General features: G+C 37.9%; 1 protein-coding gene across 1 annotated transcript in view; it reads left to right on the top strand.

Moving 5' to 3' along the window:
* Positions 1–19,943, top strand: part of LOC140718944 (monoacylglycerol lipase ABHD2-like) — a 91,023-nt gene extending 71,080 nt beyond the window's left edge. The window contains exons 9-11 of the mRNA XM_073033247.1: positions 2,326–2,395; positions 3,930–4,014; positions 9,951–19,943. Of these exons, the coding sequence (XP_072889348.1) occupies positions 2,326–2,395; positions 3,930–4,014; positions 9,951–10,153 (358 nt within the window). The 3' untranslated portion in view covers positions 10,154–19,943. The remainder of the gene's footprint in view (positions 1–2,325; positions 2,396–3,929; positions 4,015–9,950) is intronic.
* The last annotated feature ends 5,338 nt before the right edge of the window (positions 19,944–25,281 follow it).

Genomic DNA, 25,281 nt, shown 5'->3' with positions numbered 1-25,281 from the left:
CCTCTTTCAACTCCTCCTAGATGCCAGTACAAGTTAACTTTAAATCTTTTATTCAATAAATGGCTGAGGCGATCATTCCTTTGGACTTGCATCTTTTGGTTAACTGATTTCTTTTATTTAGTGACTATAGTAGATTAAGTTTTCTTTTATACTTCAAAAATCAACTTTTCATGATAAAAATTATATTGAGCAGCCCGGGTTCATTTCCACCACCGTCTGGAAGGAGTTTGTGTTTTCTCCCCATGACCTCATGGGTTTCGTCCCGGTGATCTGGTTTCCTAACACATTCCAAAAACATAAGGGTTAGTAGATTAATTTGGTCACATGGGTGTAATTGGGCTGGGCCAGAAGAGTCTGTTACCGTGCTGTATGTCTAAATTAAAATTAAAAAAAGATTGCACTTTTATGGAATCACCCTCCTCTGTCCAGTATATCTCATTGAAATTCTCAACTGTTCCTTTGTTATAAAGATGGACAAACCAGGTAGTACTTGCATCCAATCGTGAGCAGTAAGGCATTAGAATAGAGGGATCTTGGAATTCAGTTCCGTTACTCCTTGAGAATACAGGTCGGTTACTCCTTGAAAGTGGCATCACAGGTAGTGTGTGTGTGCACCCTTAACTCCTGGTGGAGTCGTCGGCGCACCATCATAATATTTTTTTTGGTGATTGCTCATCATACGGCGTGTCTTGGGCATCTGAAACCCGGCAGAGCCCATCCCTGTCCAGGTCTTTCGGAGCTGGCTGGATTCGAACTCAGGAGCCTTAGCTCCGAAGTCCGGCACTGATGCCACTACGCCACCAGCCGGTCGGGTAGATAACAAAGAAAGCTTTTAGCACATGGGTCTTCATAAATCAAAAGTATTGAGTACAGGAGTTGGAATGTCATGTTGAAGTTGTATAAGATGCTGGTGAGATGTAACTTGGAGTATTGTTTGTACTTCTGGTCACCTACCTACAGGAAAGATGTGAATAAGATTGGAAGAGTGCAGAGAAAATTTACAAAGATGTTGCCAGGACTTGAGGACGTCAGTTATAAGGGAAAGTTAAATAGGTTAAGACTATATTCCCCAGAGTGTGGGAGAATGAGAAGGAGATTTAGTAGAGGTGCACACCATGAGGGGTATGTTCCTTCTGTGCCTCAATTGGCGCATCCGGTGTCAACTTTGCTGTTTCTTTAGCGTTTGTCTGTTTTACCGAGTTGCTAGCTCGATGCTCAACCAAGCACAGGTGGACCTCGTGCAAGGAGCCAGCTGGATTTAAATCTGGAACCATTATGAGGGCTATATGTAGGCTAAATGCAAGCAGGCTTTTTCCATTGAGGTTGGGTGGGACTAGCACTAGAGGTCATGGGTTAAAAAGTTCAAAGTGCATTTATTATTAAAGTATGTAGGCAGAATATAACTCTGAGATTCATCTTCTCTAGACAGCTACAGAGCAAAGAAAATTATGGAAGCCGTTCAAAGTTAAAGGCAAAAGGTGAAGTGTTTAAGGGAATTTCTTCACACAAAAGTTGTGAGAGTATGGAATGAGCTAACAGCAGAAGTGGTGGATGCGTGTTTGTTTTCAACATTTAAGAGAATTTTGGATATGTACATGAATGGAAGGACTATGGAGGACTATGGTCCAGGTGCAGGTCAATGGGACTAGGCAGATTAATAATTCGGCAGGGACTAGATGGTCCAACTGACCTCTTTCTGTGCAGTAGTGTTCTATAACAATATAGCGTTAATTGTTCCTTTGATTTCCTGGTCATTGTGTATAAACCTGAACAACCTTAAAACCATGCTATCGTACCCTGTCTTGTGTCATCGGTGTGAATCTTGAAGTTTAAATAACTTTTCTTAATTCTATTATAACTCTTAGTTCACCCAGTAAATGCATGGATTGTTATTATATAGGAAGATGCTAATATTTCAGTAATTCATTCTTAGACATTGTGTGTTTGACTTCTAGCTGTTCTACTTGAATGTATACTTTTATTGTAACATGTAAAATACACAATATATAAAAATAAATTACCAGAACATCAGTAGTGCTGCTCCAAAGAGCGCTATATGAGGTCATTCTTAGCTTCGGCCATTAGGCTCTATAATGAGTCAACCTATAGCTGGGGAAGTGATGACCCCTCCTGTTAGACTGTTTGTGGTAACTTATTTTTTATTCCTTCCGCTTCTCTTCAAGTATTTATATCTGTGCACTTGTAATGCTATTTTGATTGTAATTTTCTTTGGGATCAATAAAGTATCTATCTACCTACCTATCAAAATAACTAGCAATTCTGCTTGGTGCATTTTGAGTCTACAATACTATCTGTCTATTTCAGAAAGTTCCATGGCTATAACACACTAAAAGAATATTATGAGCAAGAAAGCTGTATGCACTATCTTCACAACGTAAGTTACTAGATCCTGCTTTAATTTGTAATGGTTCTTGCTTTGTGCTATGCATTGAATTCCCCAAATTCAATAAAAAGACTTGCTAATTTAATATTCTAAAGAGCGAAACGTTTTATGTGTTCAGCAAGATAGTCCTGATTATGACAGGCAGCAGCAGTTTACCCCACTGTTTCCTATTTGTCCTTGGTGATAGCTAATTTAAAACCCAAACATTGCCCCTTCAGGCTTCAACATTCCTCAAAGGCACATTTATGCTGCCTGCTTCTTCAGCATGCCTGCCGGTCAAATGCAAACTGAAACACAAACCAGTGTTCAGTGGAACAATTGCAGAACTACCTGGCTTGGAAAACTGTGTACTGAAGCCTTTTTGTGGCTCCCAGAATTTGTCATCTTTCAGCTCGAGTACAATTCCATGCAGGTGATGGAAAGCACTAGGTTATGTTACACATGTCTAAATTGTTTCAAAAGCATCGTGTGCTATTGAGATAAGAATTGTATTTAAATCATTCTTTTTAATCCCTAGCCAGAAAGTGTGTTGTAAGTATGTCTTGCAACTGTAGGATTTATATTTATCTTCCTGGAGAAAGGACTAGACAGAACTGTGGGGTGCCCACTTAGAATTGTTTAAGGTAAAGAGGATTAGAGGTTTTGTTTTCTTCACTTCCCAATTCTTTTGTTTAAAAAACAAAAGTTGATTTAACCAGGTGTAATGCTTATCTTCTAAAATGCAGATGTTGATGCTTATGCACAATAACGCATATTCTTTATAAATGTTAATGCTGATTTCAATGGTTGCATTTTAAGTACCTCCATCATGGTGAATTTGAATACTGGATCACTGGTTATAAATGCCCCTGGCGACAAGCTTTTATATTGCTCTTCAAATTTACTATTGCATAGGTTATTTAACCTTAAACATTAGGGAAAATTGCAATTACCACCTTTCTCGCCAAACCCTTCACCTCTCTATGCCAGCCATTTTGCCTCTCCACTTTCAGCCCTGATGCAGGATTTCAGGCTAAAATGTTAACAGTTCTTTTTCCCTACTACTGATGCTGCTCATCCTGGTGAATTCTTACACCAGATTGTACAGTATGTTGCTCCAGATTCCAATATGTGCAGTCTCTTCTGTCTCACCCTTATTTTCCTTGCTATTCTTGGAAATGCCCTACCAATACTGATCCTTAGTCAGTGGTATCCTTGCAAAAAAAAGCCCCTGAGACAATTAATATTTATCTAAGTACTAATTTTCCACATTGAGAAACAAACATTCACACATTCTGCTTTACTGATATTCTGGATTTTGAGCCCAAGCAAGACAAATTTGCCAAGTATTTCTTAAAGCATTCTCTTACCCACTATTAAGTGTTCTGAATGATCACTTCTGTGGCACTTGTACTTGGAGGGAAGAGCTAGCTAAAACTGGTACAAAGACTAATTGAATGCCAATGAAAAGGTGAGAGACACTTTTTTTCTTCTTCCTATCACTAAATGGAATCTATTAGTAAAATAATGTCTGTACCTTACACAGATCCAGGTCCCTCTACTGCTAGTGAATGCTTTAGATGACCCCCTAGTGCATGAAAGCTTGCTGACCATTCCTCGTTCACTTGCAGGTAAGTTAAATAATAATGCTGTTTAAAACAGAGTGCCTTTTTGACAGTTTGATATTTAGAGACCCATCAATCTTTAATGCTCTTTAACAGACTGTGCAGATGAGAAATCGAAAATCCATAAAATCAAACTATCCAACTACTTCAGCATTCCTTTCTCCAAATTATTTCATGTAATATCCACAAGCTATCAGGAAAGAAGGACTTATTGGATCCACATGTGACGTCTTGGGGCATGTATGAGACAGGATATCCAAGCATCACTGAACTAAATTTTCCCTTTGTACCAAAGTTTGTGCAGTTCTACGGAATGTGTTATTGGTGAAGCCTCATTGCTTCGTGAACCTTACACATGGTAGGGGAGATGAAGAAGTCAACACCCAACACTTTGATGTGGTCTTGAAATGGATCTGCATGTAGTAATGTAAATGCTGTCTGTATCCTTTGTGACTTATGAGATGCATACAGTTTACACCTTTATGTTTGACAGAGTATTTTATTGCAATTTAATCCAGGTTCAACATATTATTTGTAGTCATCTCATGGGCTTTACAAAAAGTATTACTGACACTAAGAGTAAAGGGCTGTGCATTCAAGATCCACTTCACAGATTGTGTGAGTGTTTCCTGGCAGTGGATAAGACCAGAAAACTTTCTCTGCTCTATTCCCAACCTTTCCTAAGTGGAAATCAACCAGGGATCGACAAAGGTTTGCTTGTTTTAGGCCTCCTAATCACTTTAGATCGCACATTGCACTTTCTAGATGCAAGGCGTGTCAAGTTCAAAAGTTTTGCATGGGTAAGGGAAAGTTGGGAAGGTAGGGGAAAAATTGCACACCTTCCATTATAGGCAGTTATTTGTAACACACAGAAAATGCTGGAAGAGCTCAGCGGGTCATGCAGCATCAGGACAATCTTCCAGTATTTTTTTGTGTTACTCTGGGTTCCCAGCATTTGTAGAATTCTTTAGTTGTTTTTAACATTGTTACATGCTCGCATTGGGCTCAAAGTAATATATAATAAAAGTAAGATGATAAAAGAGGTGTCAGTCCCAGTATTATCAGCTTAATTTTCACACTCTACAAAAATGGTATGATCTTCAATAAGCTTTTTTGTCCTGCTGTAATGGCCTGTGAGCGCCTTCTGTTGGTTGAAGTATAAAAATGCTTGCAGTTACCAGTGAATGAACTTTATATGTACAGGACACTGTGTGTGATATTGAAAGAAAATTGGGAAGAATAGTGCTAATTTTGCAAAACAGGGTTAATTAAGAACTGTAGGCTGGTAAATCAGCATTTTAATTACTGCCATTATTCCAAATTCTGAACCTTGCTATGCAAAGAAACTAATATCATTCTTTACAAAAATAACTTATCTGCACTTGTAATATTTGTACTTGGTTTTACAAATGCCTCAAAAAGGCAACATCCATCATTAAGTACTCCCACCACCCAGGACATAACCTCTTCACATTGCTACCATCAGGAATGAGGTACAGAAGCCTGAAGGCACACACACAACGATTCAGGAACAGCTTTTAAATGGATATTGAAACCATGAACACTACCTCACTATGTTTTTATTTTTGTTTTTGCGTTACTTATTTAATTTAACTATTTGACATTCATATACTTAGTGTAATTCAGTTTTTTTCTATATCATCATGCAGCTGCAAAGTTAACAAATTTCACGACGTATGCTAGTGATATTAAACCTGATTCTGATTTTATAGGCTTCAAGCCTTTCAAACTTTTTACTGCAAAACAGATCTAATATTTAAATTAACTTGATCCACTTCTTAACACCCAGCAGTCAATGACATTATGGTTGAATTCTGCCAATGAAATGTTTGTAACTGATGTAACAAATCAGTAATTGAACATAATGATTTGCTGTTATCCTATAATTCAGACATCAAGCATAACTTTCAGCAGCCAAAATGTAGCATTAGTCAGTGGCTCTCAGTTAATTTGTTCGTGACTGGGGTCAATTGTGAGACCATAGTAGAATATTGGATGATGATATAAAGTCAAATTGTCAGCAGGAGGATGTTTTCAGTGAAACACAAATGTTTTTAGTTTAGAAACCCCTTAAGATATGAATTAGTAATGATAACACTTACAGAACTGTCACAGGTGTAATAGATACACTCAGTGGTCACTTTAATAGGTATGCCTGTACATCTGCTTGTTATTCAAATATTTCATTAGCCAGTTATGTGGCAGCAACTCATTGCATAAGAGGATGCAGACATGGTCAAGAGATTCAGTTGTTGATCAGACCAAACATCAGAATGGGGAAGAGATGTGATCTAAGTGACTTCAATCATGCAGTGATTGTTGATGCCAGACTGGGTGGTTTGAGTATCTCGGTAGCTGCTGATATCCTGGGATTTTCATGCACAACAGTCTCTAGCATTTCCAGAGAATGGTGCAAAAAAACAAGAAAGAATATCTCCCTAGGGACAGCTCAGTGGGTGAAAATGTCTTGTTAATGAGAGAGGTCGAAGGAGAATAGCCAGAATGGTTCAAGCTGACATGAAGGCAATAGTAACTCAAATAACCACACGCAGTGGTGTGCAGAAGAACATCTCTGAACACACAACACATCGAACTTTGAAGTGGATGGGCTGCAGCAGCAGAAGATCACAAACAAACACATCGGGCACTTTATTAGGTGCAGGAGATGCGCTGGAAAATACAGTGAATGTATTTTTCAACTGTAACAGCTGTGGATTTAAGCAGAATGAATTGGTGCATACAGTTAAACAGCAGAGGCATTTGACTGCTGTGAACTAATCCTCTGCGCGGGCAGGAATTAATTTATTCCATAAGTAGTAAGTGGCTAAGTGCTCTTGTGGTTATGTTCCATCTTTGCAACACTAATTGTAGATGACAACATTCTGTTGCAAAATGTGTTAACAATCAGGACAGAGTGGCTGTGTTCAGTCAATTTTAGATATTTTAAAAGCATCTAGGAAAGCATGTGTGGTTGACAATCTGAAAGAGGAAAATCAGGTTAAGATTATGAAGTGAAGATGACTTTGTCAAACCAATGTTATCTGTGGTCTGCATATATACAGCACTGTGCAAAGGTCTTAGGCACATATGTATAGCTGAGGTGCCTATGACTTTTGCACAGTACTGTAGTTATTTTATGTATTGCACTGTACTGCTGCTGTAAACAAAAAAATTATTACATATGTGAGTGATAATAAACTGGATTCTAATATTGGTATTACAGGAAAGACTCTAGCATGGATAAAGCAGTGGCTGATTGGCAAGAGGCAAAGAGTGGGAATAAAGGGAGCCTTTTCTGGTTGGTTGCCGGTGACTAGTGGTGTTCCACAGGGGTCTGTGTTGGGACCGATTCTTTTTACATTATATACTAAATATTTGCATGATGGGATTGATGGCTTTGTTACAAAGTTTGAAGACGATATGAAGATAGGTGCAAGGCAGGCAGTTTTGAGGAAGTAGAGAGACTACAGAAGGACTTAGACAGATTAGGAGAATGGGCAAAGAAGTGGCAGATGGAATACAGTTTTGGGAAGTTTATGGTCATGGTAGAAGATATTAAAGTGTTGACTATTTTCTAAGTGGGGAGAAAATATATGAAACTGAGGCACAAAGCAACTTGGGAGTCCTTGAGCAGGCTAATTTGTAGGTTGAGTCTGGTGAGGAAGGCAAATGTAATATTAGTATTCATTTCAAGAGGACTGGAATATAAAAGCAAGGATGTAATGTTGAAACTTTATAAAGCTCTGGTGGGGCCTCATTTGGAGTATTCTGAGCAGTTTTGGGGCCCTATCTTAGAAAAGAAATGCAGAGACTGGAGAGGGTTCAATGGAGGTTCACAAAAATAACTCCAGGATTGAATGGATTGTCATATGAACAGCATTTTATGGCTCTGGGCCTGTATTCATTTGAATTTGGAAGAATGAGGGGTGACCTCATTGAAACCAATTGAATGGTGAAAGGACTTGATCCTTCTGCCACAACCCTGAGAGATATTCAGGAAGAAGCCACCCTGGCAAAGCGGAAAGATACAAAGTTTCCCCAGGTTATGGATGAAATGACTATGCAAATTCTTCCATAATTTTTTAAAGCATTTTCAAGGAAACAATAATAATGTTTTGTGATGCAGTATTCATGAATAATTGGAGAGAGTTTAAATTCTATTTGCTTTATTATGAGTAGTGTTAAAATGAATGTTCAGTGAATGAACCACAATAAGTGTATGTCAAGCACTACAATTGGGTTATCATTGAAAATGTAGGTTTCTGATCTGTGGGGAAATCAGCATATAGATAATTCTTAGGCACTGAGCCCTTTCATAAGCTGGGGACTGCCTGTATTGTTAATTAGAAGATTAATGTGATTGTGGCTGCTGCTCAATTTTTTTCCCATCCTTTTGCACTTATTTTGCAGTCTTTGGGTTATTGTAAAAGTGTCAAATATTTACCCTAATTGTGTTTTATTCCTAGAAGCCATTTATTGTAGAAGAAAACAAATTTGCTAAAGAATGCAGGTCAAATCTGCTGTGTACTGAGTGATATAAATACTGTGACATCTATAGCACAAATCTTCATTTTCATTCTTGTTCAAAGCTTGTGGGAAAATACTTTGATCATTTAGTTGTATCTTTGATCTTCCAATTTGATTTTGCCTGCAGTAAACATAACTCCCCTCTTAGAGCAAAGATGTTGTTTAAAACCAATGAAGCTTCTCAATTGCTTCAGCGGAGCAGTTGATTTCCTGTTTTGTACACAGGAACATGGGTTGATCAGTGAAAAACACTATTCAGCATTGGTGACTGCTGAAGTTCGTTTATGTTTGTTTAGTTACCTTGCACTCACAGGGTGCTGATTGACTATGAGGCCATCAAGCAAATAATGAGTTGGACAGCAGGTGCTGTTGGTAAATATTTGGTTTCAGTACCATCTCCTGAACAAATACTCTACATTTTTTGCCACTGTTCTTTATCTTTTAAAGTGGATGTATTCAGAAACTGGACTAACTTAAAGTTAAATAGAATTGTTTTGTGTTTAATTTTGTGATGTATCTTACTGTTTATTTGGATGTAAGACCATAATACATAGGAGCAGAGTTAGACCGTTCAACCCATGAGTCCTCTGCTACTGCAGCGCAATCTTTTTTAGATAAGGGACCTAAAGCTGTTGACAGTACTCCAGGTGCAGTACAACTAATGTCTTATAAAGCCTCAGCATTTGAAATATTATTTTAAAAGATGGTACTTAATAAACAGTGCAAAGCACATGCTTCACTTAATGTAACTGAAGGTTTAATTTATATTTGTGTGGGATTTCAACCTCTTATTGACTCTCCCGTTGCCATCACAACTTGGTTCAATTTGTCCCTGCCTACCAAGCATAAGCAAACATTCTGGCAGATGTTATTGGATAATGACCAAGGTTTCTGCCTCCCATTGATAGTTATTCTGAAGCAACTCCTAGTTCCTCAGTTGAGATCCTCTAATTTGACACAACATGAGGTTTTAACTTGGAATGGGTGTTCTGAAGACAATAAGACATGGGAGCAGAATTAGGCCATAGGCCCATCAAGTCTACTCCATTATTTGATAATGGCTGATTCATTTTCCCTTTCAACCTCATTCATATGCTTTCTCTTTGTAATCTCTAGCACCCTTACTAATCAAAAATCGATCAACTTCTATCTGACTAGTGAAGCACAATGTCACAGTAGGTTAAATGGACTCAGTAGTTATGAAGTAAGCTAAAAGGTATGAAATTAGGACAAGAGCAAGCTAAAGTTGATTTTAGGAGAAAAAATGTTAGTTTTTTGCACTTAGAAAGGTTGGTACTTGCAAATATTTGGCTGTAGTTTATAGCATTTGCTATTGTGTAGCATATTCTTTGTAAATCTCTGATTATTTTTTTCTTTAATATATTAATATATAGGGAAAAAAGAAAACGTCATGTTTGTGTTAACTCTACATGGAGGGCACCTTGGATTCTTTGAAGGCGCAGTGCTCTTTCCAAAACCTTTAACTTGGATGGATAAGCTTATTCTCGAATACACAAACGCCATTTGTCACTGGGAGAAGAACAAGCCACAATGTACAGCAGCAGGAGATCAGAACTGCTCAGACCACAGCGAGTAGCCACTGTACAAACTTTATTTGCCAAATTCTTCAATCATTCAGTCCATTATCATCATTACATTCCTGGCTTGGGTTTGATTATCTTAACAACTCCCAGCTATTAATGTAGTTCATCCGGCCAATTTATACTCTTTTATCACAACAGTTTAGATGTGATTGTAAGACCCTTTCTGTATCTTTTTTCAGTCAAAGAAACATGGGTGCACAAGACATGACAATTCACTGTGCTTGACAATAACTTAGTTTTATATTCATCAGGACATGGAACAAGAGTTCCTGTATCACAAGAGATCTGCTGTCAATTTGAGCAAATGAGCCAACACTTAGAGGTCCTAGAAGTTTTTTCAGGAGTTCATTTGTTGAAAACTTGTGCCTTCTGATATATATATTTTTAAGTTATGGTTTAAAAATGACATTTATTTTTCTGCCCCTTAGATTAATCTTTTGTTTTGTGGTCTTGTGATCAGGTTAAGTGCAGCGGTGTTTGAATTAAAAAATATGCAGACAGTTAAGTCTTTCACAGGAAACAAAATGTAAAATTCTTACATGAAAAAAAACTCCTGCAGAACACATTTATTACCTCCATTTGGTTGTCAGCGATGCCTTTTTCAAATTCACTATTTAGGGGCAACAATGAATTCCTTTCAAAATAGAGTATTTGTTCCCACATGGCACATATTAGCACTATGTTTGTTCATTGTCATTTTAGCTCCACTTAGAATACTGCTAATACCTAAAGACAAACAATTTTTCCATGAAATGTTGTCCAAGTTTTTCTGAAAATTCCTCAAGAAGAATGGTATGGATGGTCCAGCACTTGTAGTGATGGATGTGAAATAGTTCTTCACACTTTGAAAATCCAGGTTAAATAAGAGTTTGTACTGTCTACAGAATCTGTAAATTACCTATATATAGAAATCCTATCTTGATCATTGCACTGGAGGACGAGGTGAATGTTCTGCCATTCCGGTAAAGTATAAATTTGGACATTATCCTTTCCTGATTAATCTGTTGCTTTTGATGCTGAGTCAAGTACCTAAGCATTGTAACAGCTCAACATTTGAGAAATGGAATAAGTTGTTCAGGCACTTGCTGATGCTTTACTCTTGATTCAATCTTTAGAATTTATCTCATCGGTCCTATAGAATTCTAAGTCCTATAGAATTCTAATGCCAAGGTTTTCTAAAACCATACTGAATTGGTTGATTTCCTCTGGCTCCTTAAGCAAGAGGAAATGTATCAAGTAGATTCTGTATTTCCGGATTAAAAAGTAGAAAAGCCCTTGCCTCCGTTTTAGATGAGCACTTTCCAATATCCTCTGCATTTAGTTAAGAAACATCCACTCTGGAAATGGATGCTCCTCAAGCACAATTGTTACCAGGGGTATTTAGTATTAGCACCATCAGGATTGGAGAAGACTGAAGTAGATATTGATGCCTCTTCACTTCCGCTGTGGATTTGCTCCACATTGTCTAGTTTCAGGAGTAGCTGTGTAGTGATTACTGGCTGCTAACCATAAGTAGATGTGAGATTTAGCAAAGTAATGTGATTTTTTGGGAGGTTTGAATGATTGCAGGGATGGGAATTTGTCAAGATTGAAGGATTATTGGATTCCTGAATGCCAGAAAATATATTTGTTGTAAAAAGCAACACATCAATATAGTAAAAAAAAAATTCAACCCATTACCAGAGATCTTTCTACCTCTTGAATGATGTACACAAGCACAAGATAAATTGATATCCATTCAGGCGGATTTTGTATTCTTACTGCATCTTGTGGCTGATGGAACCAAACACCAGTTCCTCAGGATTACCTACCAAGCTATACATTCTTCTCAATTTTTTTCCCCTCTGGACCTGATTGCAGTTAATTTTGCTGTTTGTAAGTCAAATTTTTCTTGGTCAAGTTTAATTAAAATTGTTTTTTTGATTGGATGACTTTTAGAATTTCTGTTAGAAAATGGTCACAATGCAATTACACTTAATTATAAAAATAAAAGATAAATTTAAATCAATTTTAAATTTGAGATATATCCAGTAATAATTATCCATCTTGTGGAATCAACCACAGCTTTTTTGTGTTGTAACTTAATAAACTGGAGACTGTATTTAATCACCAATATGATGCCAGCAACAGTCTCTTTGTAGTACAGGCTCTTATTGACTATGTCCAACATGTAGTCAATGCTGCACTGTGTTTGCTACTTTCTACTTGAGAAGGAAACTCATTCATTTGCGCTTTAGTATTTTAAGGTTTGAGAAATGATTTATGATTCACAGCTCCCACTTCTCATGGCTCTTAAGTTTGCCTTGTAAGAGTACAACATGAAGCGCAAACATCTGTACACAGATGCATCAGTTAATAATATTGTGCTTGAGTAGGTGGCAGAGTGGTGGAAGGGTAAAAACATTGTGACACTTAACAAATCATTTTTTGCAGTGCAACTGTACGTCTTAATACCATGGGAAATCTGCTTCTAATCCTTCTAATATTATACAGGAACTTGTGCAAACATCATGTTAGAGAGCCTATTACTGACACGTCTATTCCATCATATCTAAAGATTTTTTCCTGATATTTGACAATGTTTAAAATTTGAGTTTATCACCTTGAAAATATTACTGTGGATGATAAGGTCTTGTGAGGTATTGCAACATAAATGCAATCAATGCTCAATATCTTTAGGCTTATGTACCAGCTTTAAGCATCCCATTTAGAAGGATATTGATTGTAGCTTCAGCTTCTGTAATTAAAATTATTTCCTGGATTCTGTTAGGCATCCTTAAAGATCCACTGAATGGTACTTGTGTAGTTCATTGCTTTAGATGCCTCTTATTCATATAGGTCACTGCACTTGTATAATCTTTATTAAGTGAAAACCAAAGAAAACATGCCTAATTTTTCTTCTGGTTAGACTGTACAACATCGATTTCAGATTTAATTGAAATAAATGAACTGCAGTAGAGAGGTTAGGCTTGAGAATTTAATAATATCTATTGGGATGTTTGAAATTCTGAAGTGAATCCATGCCAAATCCATGGATGGTTTTCAAGTTCAAGTTACTGCACTGGTATTAGTGACTAGCATGTGTAGTATTAATGGCTTTATGTAAGGTAAAATTGCAAAGAATTTTGCTTGCTCTCGAATAGCCTATGCAAAATCTATTATCAAATATCCCTGCTAACATATAGGGGGCATTCAGAAATTGATGGGAGCTTTTTTTAATTAGCCAATGACATTGATACCTCAACTACATATTTCTGCATGCATTTAGCTGCAGATATTTTGAATCTCCAAGTGCAGAAGATAACAATAGTTTAAGTATTGATGTGTTTGTGAATATCACATATTTTGGGAATAATAGTGATTTAATAAAGTTAGTAAACTAGGTTAATCAATAATAACTTGAGCAGTTAAAAACATTACAGTTCTGTTGCATCATGAATAGTTTGATTTTTTTTGGTATATAGGAAGTTCATTGGTAAGATGGCACAAATAAATTTTGTAAAACAGATGCCATAATTGCCCATAGATGTGTATTTTGCTTTTGAGAAATTATTTCACAATGATGCATCAGTTGATTGATGGGATGAAAAATTAGATTTTTAAGGTTCTGGTTTGATATGTGACAATTATGATTCTTTAATTGTTTTCAGTACTTGGGTGAGAATGAGTTGGAGCGGATCAGGAAGGTATGGCGAAGGTGTGTTGTATTACCTTTTTGTTTGAGGATGTTTCTTGTGTTTAACATTGTTATTGCCATAACTGATCAGGAAATGGTATCATTAATAATGGTAGTGGGAAATGGTTTGGTTTTGGTAATAGTTTTCATTGGTCTCAGAATCTTCATTGGCTTGCAAATTTCAATATTATGTTATATCAGTGACTATTCCTACCAGGTAAGTACTGTATGGTTTGCATTTCCTGTGCCTTTAGTTAATAGACTTCTTTCAGATTCCTAGAGGCTTGAGCTGTAGGACAGTCCTGGGGTTAAGGGACACTGTATGTGCAGTACATTGCTAGGATCAAGGCTTGTTTTTGCTGTTGTTGGTTGTCGTTTGTTGTATTCTGTGTTGATTTGCTGAATATTGTGGGCGTGCTATGTTGACGCTGGAATGCTGATACTTGTGGGCTGCCTCCAACACATGCAAACAACATATTTCACTATGTGCTTTGATGTACATAAACTTTAGTCTTGAATCTTAACTGGGATGCATGTAACCTAGTAGATTAGCTCAACATTTTCTTCTACTCTATTCACTTATGATAGGTGAAAATTCAGGGTTTTGGCTGCTTTCAAGTGCAAGGTCTTCTAGGGCTCATTGCTAAAGATCAGAGAAATACGAGAAGGAAGTTGCAGTTGCTTTTAAAGCCTTGAAAATTGAGTTACAAAGATTTCACTAAGGTATAAAAACTTGTCATATTTTCATGGGAGAAACTTGAAGAATGGAGGACATGTACAGGGACTTCAACTCTGGTTGTGCTGGCAAAAAATATCCTAATTTCAGCACAGTATTGTACATTTCAAACATAATTACAATTTCTGTGGTTCATCAGTTTTGTCCGATACATGGCCCTAACTAGAGTATTCCACAGCAAGGACACTGGAGGTTAAATTTGAATTCTAAGTTTGAGGAACCTTGCTTATTTTTTTTCATTTACGTTTTTGGATCTGCCAGTGTTGGTGGAAAATATGTTTTTGAAGTAAGGCATTATTTTGAGGTGTGCAGTTTGCAATTTGGCAGCAATGCACCATATAAAAGGTGTATCAAAATGCTGCAGTGTTTTAAATTAGTTTCAAAAGGGGTTTCAGTCACTCGAGGTGTTTGTTAATCTAACCCTAACCAAAGATCTTCACTGCAAAGAATCTTTTGCATTTATTTAGATCAAGCTGGTGATATCTGAAAGTTATCTGATATTACATAAACTGTTAAGACATCTCAAATGAGGTAACCATAGGATCGCAATGGGGATTTTTCTCCTGGTGCTTTTCTACTTGAAACTCCAACTATTACATTAACATTTGAAATCAAGCTCCTGATACATTGCTGCCACACATATTGTGCACTTCCAGCCAAAGCAAATGTCAAAAGAAGTATCCATCTTCACTTGTTATTATGTTGAGTTCCTACCTGCATGCAATAATAAAATCAGCTGTTTTTACCTGACTGTAGACTCAGAAGTCAGAAACCTGGAATCAATGCTGAATATGCATTATCCTGATCCTCTATTGTCATTTTTACTTTCATAATTTAAGCTTCCCCTTTTATACAAAATGTAATTTGATAGTAAAGCACAGTTTTGTCAATGATGTGTACTTGACTTTAGTTAAACGTAGTATTTTGCTTGTTCCAATTTCTATCTAGGTAATTTCAATTTTTGATGGGACAAGAGAGGGAATAGTAATGTTAGTTATTTATTGACTTTAGATCTCAGGTAGATATTTTCATTGCACAATGCAAAGGATCTGGAGAAATACAGTTGACTTGTAATAGTTCATAGTACTTAACTGATAATATTCCACTTGAATGTTTGACTGAATTTGTCAATAAATATAGGAAGACGTAGCAAATGTCAGCTTTGTGAGGCGCTAACAGTATTGCAGGAAAAATCTCCTATTATTATTAATGTTTGTGTTTTATCAGTGTGCCTCAAAAAGAATTAATTGTACATGCAACAATAACTTGCATAGATTCTGGGAGAAGAACATTATAATGCATGGAATTTCTTTTTACATTGGGAAAATTTCTTTTAAATTATCTACTTGATGAAAATACTGATTATCTCCAATGACTTTTATTATTTGCCTACTTCGCCTGTGATTTAAAAATGTTCAGTTGTATACTGAATTGTGAAAATGTTTCCACTGTCCTAAGCAATCTTTCTTCTATTTCCTTTGAGCCCTTTTCTATTTTGTGCGACTCTCATTGCTTTGAATGCTTGGAAGACAGATCCAGAAGATGCAGTAAGGATTCACTGGTGTTGAGCCTGTTCCATTCAGGTAGACTACACAATTACAACATTGAATAACTTTGTTTTCCTGATTCCATTTTACCATAATTAACCCCACTTGTTAGAATTAACAGTGTAAGCCTTTATTTCTGAATCATGCCACAAAATAGATTCCACACACACACACACACACACATACACATACCAGTGACATTTAAGAGAAATATTTATACAGTGCCTTTTATGATCTCAGGACCCCCCAAGACACTGGAGATGCTGAAAAACTGAAATTAGAAATAGAAAATGTTGAATTTAGAGTAACACACACAATTTGCTGCAGGAACTCAGTAGATCAGGCAGCAACTATAGAAAGGAAAAAACAGTTAACGTTTCGGGCCGAGATCCTTCATTGGGACTGGAAAAGAAGGGAGAAGAAGCCCAAATAGGAAAGTGGGTGGAGAGGAAGAGGACAAGCTAAAAGGCAATAGGTGAAGCGAGGTAAGTGGGAAAGATAGGTGGGTGGGTAAATATTGAATTTACTCAGCAGGGAGGCTGAATCTGTGAAGAGAGAAACAGCTAATGTCCCGGGTTGAGATCCAAAGTATTTTGTAGTCTATGAAATGGTCTCAGAGCCTGCTAACTGAAGCAGCATAAAGAAGCATCCACCGCCACTTTGAAGACCAGTACTATTCCATAAGCAGCTGTGATTGTTTATTGGCTATGTTGTTTGTGAGTGGGGATGTATTTGTAAAGAGTAAGCACTCTACTCCTTTATCCACACCCCATATATTTGTGCATTTAGATAATACTCTGTGTCATTAGTTGACAGCAAGTTAAAATGATTTCAGTAGTTTAAGAAAAACAGATGGATTTTTTTAATGTAGTGATACAGCACGGAATAGGTAAGCAACACTGCCCAGCAACCCACCTAGCCTAATCACAGGACAATTTACTATCCAATGACCAATTAACCTACAAACTGGTATGTCTTTGGATTGTGGGATGAAGCTGGAGCACCCAGAGGAAAGCCATGCGGTTGCAGATAATTTGCACAAACCAGTGAATGGATTAACTGGTGAAGCACTATTCACTGCCACTGCAACAAGGGGTTACAACTACTTTCTTCACTGAACTTTAGGACTTGCATTTATCCAGTAAATTTTTCAATGAAAAGCTTCTGTATTTATCTGACTGGTCTATTGATGTAGATGGATACATGGATTTAAGTTAATGGCACATACATCCCAGATTTAACATTTTTGATGTGAATTTAGCATGAATATATATTTATTACTTGATACTGATCAAGATCCAAAAAAAAAACAATTTCCATTTCAGCTCTCAAATTAGTTATCCAGATTTGAGTATTTTTCTTAAAGATAATTGATATGATCTCTAATAACGTCCAGTAAAAATAAAGTATGTTTATGGGAACCAGGAATCAATAACTATAATATTTAGAAATAAACCTTTGCAGATTTGATAAAACCCAGAAATCTGAGTAAATTTCTGGCAATGTCCCATGGTAAGCATTCCTATACTAGCCTCCTGTTTGGTTCTAGATTCTGATCTGTCTTTTTAAAGTGTTGTTGAAAGCACTGATTGGTTTGGCATGTCTCAGCCTGTGTCATGTAAGCTTCCCCTGAATAATGTAGTAATAGACATGAATTATTCTTGGGGACAGGGCATACATTTATCTCCAGTTTTTTTCTGGCAGAATTCGGGCCAAACACTACATAGTGAAAATAATCCACAAATAGACAAAAATAAGGCATGTTTACTAAGTTAGCATCCAAAATGGAGAGATGAAGACCATTTGTGTGTGCATTTATGTATTTGGTGTTTATCCTTTCCTGATGCTAACCAACATATTGTGCATTTCCAGTATTTTCTGCCCTATACAGGTCCTCCCCAAATTAAGGCAGGATTCCACTGCTGTGAACTGTTCGTAGCCAGAACAGTTTGCAAGTTGGAAATGCGGCCACAAACCACGTTTCCCCACACAGCAAAAATGCCTGCAGCCCTGCAGCAGCCGGCAAAGCCATCCCACAGGTCATAGAAACATTTGTTCTTGTGTATGATCTATACATAAGCTGGGCATTTGTAAGATGGGGAGGATCTGTATTTGGAAACTCAGTTGTAAACTGTTGTTAAGTTTGCATATTTTTAATTTAAAATCCATTTTGTTGATGCCGAAAGCAATTCCCCAATATATGAAATTGTCCCCCCACCTCCTTATTGAGAGGAATTTGAATCCAATCCAGGTGGAAATCTGGATAGATGGGTGGGTTTTGCCTTTCTGTTTAAATGCTGAAGTCTACTGTTAAAAGTACAATACAGCTACTAATTACGTTCAAGATCTTCATGATTTATTTTCAACACTGTATCTTTACTAACTTTCTCTTAAGGCAAGACATTACATATGCCAAAAATAGGGCAATTTAACAAAGATGATTTTTCTCCTTTTTAAAGAAAAGGCAGTTTCATCCTTTCGTTGTTCCTCATGAAACATTTCCCAAAACATAATGCATGGCTGAGGCCTAATTTTTCACAGCCAGACTCTACTGACAGAGCAAATAGAATACTCAGTACAAACGTCAAGTGAGGTGAAAGATGGGATGAAGATTTTGGAGTTCTTACACTAGGTTCTCATTGCTGTATAGATGCATTACGGCTAGATTCCATTCCTAAACAATGGAGCTGAGGGAGCAGTCGCCCATTCCATTCAGCAGAGGTCAAAATTAAAGCCTCTTGATACATTTGTACAAGGTCCTGAAGAGGGCCAAGTGGAAGAGATGCAAAACAAAAGTTTAACTAAAAATGCAATGCCCACTAACTGATGCAAGCAAATATTGATTGAGTGACAATGTGTGATGGAGAGGGGAGAAGACTGCAGTCTTATTTATAACAAAAATCCATTCAAAAATGAAATTACAAAACACCAATGAAAATATTATGGCCTTTTGCAAAGTGACAGCACAAATCTGTTTATTTTTTATCATTCTTTGTATTTCAGTGTTCAATGAAAGACTGACTTCTCTTGCCCCAGTTTTTCTTTATATTGTTACTGTTGCTGTAGCTTTTGTTTATAGAATGAATGAAGGTTATATTTGCTGGATTAGTGTGATTTGAATGAGTGGTCTCTATTTCACTTGCCTTGCACTGTGACACTTGCACAACTTTCTGGACAATCGGTCCATTAGTTGGGATATGTAACGTGGAACACACATAGGTGACCAATACCTGAGAGCCGGTTATCAGATACTGAATAAACAGCATGCATGGTAACAGATTGGTGTTAAAAGTGACAGATCTTAATCTAGGGATTGGCTGTTTAAGTTTAAAACCTGGTTTGGTGGTTGAAGAAAGAATATTTGAACAAGAAGATGTGCCTACTTTAAAGATTGTGCCTGTGGAAGTGAAAGATATAGTACTAAAAATCACTAAATCACTCAAAAAAGTATATTCCTGGCTTCAGGAACTGGATGTCCTAACTAGTCTGTTAAATCTGATAGGTTGCTGCCTGGTATTGGAGATCCCTTTTGTGTGTTGATCTGTTTTTCCAAGCAAATAAGTGATGAAATGAGATTTTGAAGCAAGAAGCAACTAGCAATGCAACGTTTGTTTATCTACATGTGCAAAATGCACAAGTTCTTTGTGCTGATTTTTAAAACAGTTTGCTTATATGGAATTGTGCAATGTAATTAAAGATGTATTAAAATTATTTTCTTTATTACATTAATACTGTTGCAGAATTTTATAGAATTGTTTTCCTGAGTTTATGTGTTTTATGTTCTGAATTGTTGAAATAAAGGTTGTAAATCTGAGGAATTAGTACAGATGTTTCAGCTTTCTCTTTTTTAAATATATTCATCCAATCCCTTTCCTTGCATATATTAACCAGTCTTCTGCAGTAAATGAGGAGAGCTCTACAGTGACAAAGTTTCATTCACGTTCTGTCCTTTAGCCTGAATAATGTTACTGTTTAAAGTCTAAAATCTAAGTAGTTAAATCTACTTCTGATTTTTTGTGGAAATGGGTGTCACTGTTGTGGGGTCTGTGGAAGCCAATTCACACAACACTGACTAATGTGATAGCGATGAAGTATGATGTTAGAGGGGTGAAACGTTGGCTAGGACACTGGTTAAAACTCCCTTGCTTCTCTTGAAGAGGGGGTGCAGAACCTTTCACAGAAGTTTTAAAAACACAGACATTTTGATTTTGTTACATGGGAGATGTAATCCCTCTAATCATGCAGTGTTTCCTGAGAACTGCACTGGTTTTTCAGTACATTCTGATATTTTTTTTCTTTCTGCTGTTCTCCACTTTGACTGCTTACTTCTTCTCTTCACCCGCCCATCACCTCCCCTGTTGCCCTTCCTGCTTCCCTTTCTTCGATGGTCCTTTTCCCTTTTCCTATCAGATTCCTTCTTCTCCAGCCCCTTACCTTTCCTACCCACCTGGCTTCACCTATCATCTTCTGGCCAGATTTCCTTCCCCTTCCCCCCACCTTTTTATTTTGGTGTCTTCCCCCTTCCTTTCCAGTCTAGAAGAAGGGTCTTGGCCTGAAATGTCAACTGTTTATTTTTAAGTAAAAACTCCTTGCAGACAGTGGCAGGAATTGAACCCTGATCGGTGATCACCAGCATTGCACGAACCGCTATACTACCGTGCAATAGGAGGCTTGATCTGGTCTGGCCAGTCTGTTTGAGGACCTGGATGTGGGTAACACAGGACTGATGCACGGTTTTTGACCCAAAACGTTGATAATTCTTTTCCTCCCAGAGAAGCTGCTTGACCTGTTGAATTTATCCAACAGATCATTTGTTGCCGACACAGATGTTCTTGAAGGAACCTCAGGCTAGTGTGTAGAACGGAGGTCAGGAATGTAGAGGACAGGTGGAATGGCTATCAGGATGGCCAAAGAAAGAGCAGATAGTTGTTTTATTAGTGAGTGCAGTCGAAATATTTATGGCCATCCAATGTTGTGGCATAACAAGCTTGTAAAAAGAAACTTGCCTGATGTAAAGCTGGCCCTTGGCATGCGAAGAATTTTGGTCTCTCAGTCAATAAATCACTCCGCATCGTGCAGCTTCAGAGCCTCCACGGTGCTGCTGCTGTCAGGAAGGAGGCTACGTAACATCCATGCCAGGACCACAAACTCAAAAACTTAGTTTCCCCAAGCCTTAAGGCTGATTAACACGTCCACACTCCCCACCACCACTACTTTATCATTTCCTGTCAGAGTCACTTTATGTACAGACACATGTGTACCTAGCGTCACTTTAAGGATATACAATCAATCTATGTATTTAAGCTGTGTATTTATATTTATTGTGTTTTTTAAATTATTATTATTATTATGATCTTTATCTTATTGTATTTTTTGTGTGTTGCACTGGATCCAGAGGAATAATTATGTCATTCCCCTTTACACTTGTGTACAAGAGATGTGGCCTGATTTCCTCCAGCATTTTGTGTGTATTTCTCAGTACAGACTGAGTTCAAGTGTGTTATGTTTTAACCTTTAGACCAAGTGTAGAGTACAAACACTGGCTATACCTAATAGCTTATAAAATTAGAGAATAATCCTTCTGCATTGAGACTGTCCAGTGTGGGATTTTTAAAGAAAGTCTAAAGTTAATAGAACAGGGAAGCACAGGAAAGAGGCTCTTCGTCCCACCATAATATGAAATTAACTTATTCCCAGCTGTCTGCACTTAGTCTGCATCCTCAACAGATAAGGGCAAGTGTGCTTACACTGCCTTTACTGCTCTATACATTGATTTTGGCATTTTCAGGGAGAAACAGAATTGTACCCTAAGATCCCTCTGTATCAATGCTCCTAAGAGTCCTGCCATTTAAGGCATACCTTTCTCTTACATTTGACTTCCCAAAGTAAAACATCATACAATTGTCAGGATTAAGCTCTACCTGTGATTTATTCACCCATATTTCCAATTGGCCTATTTCATCCAAATCTTTTGTTAACCTTCCTCAATATCAGCAAGACCCTCAATATTTGTATTGTTTGTAAACTTAGTTGCTTTACATTGAGAATTGAAGATCTGGAATTTTCTGGCTAGAAAAATGCTAAATAAAATTTCAGAAAGGGGTTTATACAAAGAGGTTTGACCGTGTAGCACTCTGGGAAAGGTTTCACTGCTAATGTAAGTGTCTTTTTGTAGAAGCACTGCTGATGTGATGGTTTTTCTGTAGCAGCAGTGTTTGGGTTATGGCTAGAGGCAATGGGGGCTTTGGAATGTGTGCCATCCCATGAAGGGAGTGTTTTTTCTTGTCGTGTGCCTGAGACCGGGGTGATCTGGGTCTTTTGTTCTGCGGAAGATGGAGAGAGAAGGTACCAGAACGGAGAGGTCGTAGACTGCAGGACGGAGTGGACTTGGAGTGGGGCCGGGAGTTGATAAGGCCCGAGGAAATTGATAGAGGACCAGCGGAAGGGAAACCGTGAGCTCCAACTTGTGCACATTAGACTGTTTCATTAAAATAGGCCTTTTTTTTCACTTTACTAACCCTTTAGTCAAATTAAGAATTATAAAGCTAAATCGTTTAATTGCATACGGTGTACTGTCTGTTATTTCATGGTACTGATCTGTAACAGGGTAACAAACCACGCAGCATCCACACAAACAGGAGGTTTTACACCTCAGTCTCAGACGTTTGGTGGGGCCAGAGATTGTCTTCCCTAGACTCACACAGCCGACAGAACCGGAGGGTTACACTATTTTTAAGAAACAAAAGTAAACAGCTTTAACCTCCATTCCCACTCTTTCCAAGTTGTGCAAAGAAGTTGTACAGGAAGGTGTCAGTAACTCAAATAATCATGTGTTTCAAGGGTGGTGTGCAAAAGAGCATCTCTGATGCACGCGTCAGATCTTGAAGTGGACGAGCAGCAGAAGACCACACTGGCTTCCACTCCTGTACCCAATAAAGTGGACACTGAGTGTATATGGACAGTGCCAGTCAAGTGTGCACAGAAATGTCAAATAGTAGGCAGCAGATATTTCAGCATCACTTGCACAGGCTTGTTCAGCATGTATAAGGCCTTTAGATCTCATGGACCTTTATAAGATCGTAAGACAGTGAAGCATAGGCTAATCTCTTCTCCAGAGTCAAGCTGGTGAACCTCCAATCCACTATTTGACTACTAATGTAAAGTCAGCTCTAAACACATTTTTTTAGATCAGGAAATAATGATTAAATGACTTGAAGTTTGTTCAAGTTTAATTGTCATTCAACCATACATGTGTCTACAGCTAAATAAAACAACCTTACCTGGGGCCAAGATGCAAAGCACAGTCCATACTAAAGCACAGCACACAGCACATGTAGTCATTGGCTATATTTAAGACAGAGGTAGATACTTTCTTGATTAGTCAGGGCATGAAGGAATATGGGGAAAAGGCAGGAGATTGGAGCTGAGAGGGAAATGGATCAGTCATGGCGAAATGGCAGAGAAGACTCGATGGGCCAAATGGCCTAGTTCTGTTCCTTTATCTTATGGTCTTATATTGTTCCGATAGCACATACAGTCACAAAAATAATATTAATTCATCCTTGAGTGCCATGAGCTGAAGATTGATGGTGGATGGGATGTTGTCCTGGAGCCACGCTTCTGCAAGAACAAGCATGTAGCAGTTCCTCATCACACGCTAGTGTAGCTACAGGCAAACTGAGTGAACATTAGAGAGCAGTGCTGACAGGAGGGACCAGCCCCCAACCCATACAGACTCCAGTCCACCCGCCGCTCCTCTGCTCTCTCCTACACTGCCTCTGGCACCTCCTCCCCTGGGCAAGGAAGGAGATTGGGTTAAACTGAAAGTGCAAAGCAATTCCATAGTTTTATGGTTCTGTGACAGTTGATATTACCCTATGACGTACAATTTCAAAATGAAACATTGAACTATAAAGTTGGTAAATGGCGAGTGAATACTTCATGAAGATGTCAATTGTGTTTTAAAAAGGAAAGCATTCAGAATGCTTTTGTGTATAAGCAGATTTCTGTTCCATTTATTTATCACACGTACATTGAAGCATACAGTGAAATGTGTCCTTTACGTTGACAAGGGCATGCCTTTAAGCGGGCGGGGGGGGGGGGGGGGATAACTTCAAAGGAGTTGCGAGGGGCAAGTTTTTTACACAGAGTGGTGGATGTTTGGGGTGGTGATAGAGGCAGAAGCATCAGAGACTTTTAAAAGACATTTAGATAGGCATGTGAATGTAAGAAAAAGACATTATGTAGGCAAAAGAGATTAGCCATTTGATCACTGACTTAATGGGTCAACAATCATTGTGGGCTGAAGGGTCTGTTCCTCTGTTGTACTGTTCTAACCAACACAATCTAAGGATGTGCTGGGGGCAGCCCGCAAAATGACACCACAAAGCCTGCCCACAAAGTTTAGTTTAAAAACTTAGAAACAATACTTAACTTAAGAAGTTAGTGCTAAGAATAGAAACTTAACCCATTCTTCCATCCTCTTTAGTAACAAAACTGCTGCAAGTTCACACGTCGCCGGAGTAGGGTCTAATCATCACTCCTATATTTCAAAGTTCTCTCTCTCTGCTAAGAGAATGAGTCAGGAAATGGATGAGATGGAAGATTAGATTGTTTTGCTGCATGGCAGAACAATCACAGGGCTGTAAATCCCACTTCTGTTTCCTCTGTCCTTAAATAGCAGCCCCTATCTAAATTCGGAAATTGGAGGTGCCAAGAGACTTGGGAGTCCTCGTGTGGGATTTGCCGAAAGGTTAATTTGCAGGTTGAGTCGGTGCTAAAGAAGGCAAACACAACGATTCCATTTATTTCAAGAGGACTAGAATATAAAAGCAAGGATGTAATGCTGAGGCTTTATAAGCCATTGGTTAAGCACACTTGGAGTACTGTGAGCAGTTTCGGGCCCCTAATTGAATTGCTGGATTTTAGAGGGTTCAGAGGAGGTTCATGACAATGATCCTAGGAATTAAAAGGTTAACGTGTGAGGAGCATTTGATGGCTCTGTACTTGCTGGAGTTTAGAAGAATGAGGGTGGACCTAATTGAAAGCCCTAGATGGAGTGGATGTGCCTATCATGGGGCAGTGTACCACTAGAGGGCACAAAATCAGAATAGAAGGATGTTCCTTTAGAACAATGGTGGGTGAATAATGGGATTTGGTGAG

Source organism: Hemitrygon akajei, chromosome 30 (assembly GCF_048418815.1).
Source record: "Hemitrygon akajei chromosome 30, sHemAka1.3, whole genome shotgun sequence".
In the NCBI taxonomy this organism is placed as follows: domain Eukaryota; kingdom Metazoa; phylum Chordata; class Chondrichthyes; order Myliobatiformes; family Dasyatidae; genus Hemitrygon; species Hemitrygon akajei.
This window is presented reverse-complemented; position numbering and strand designations above follow the sequence as displayed.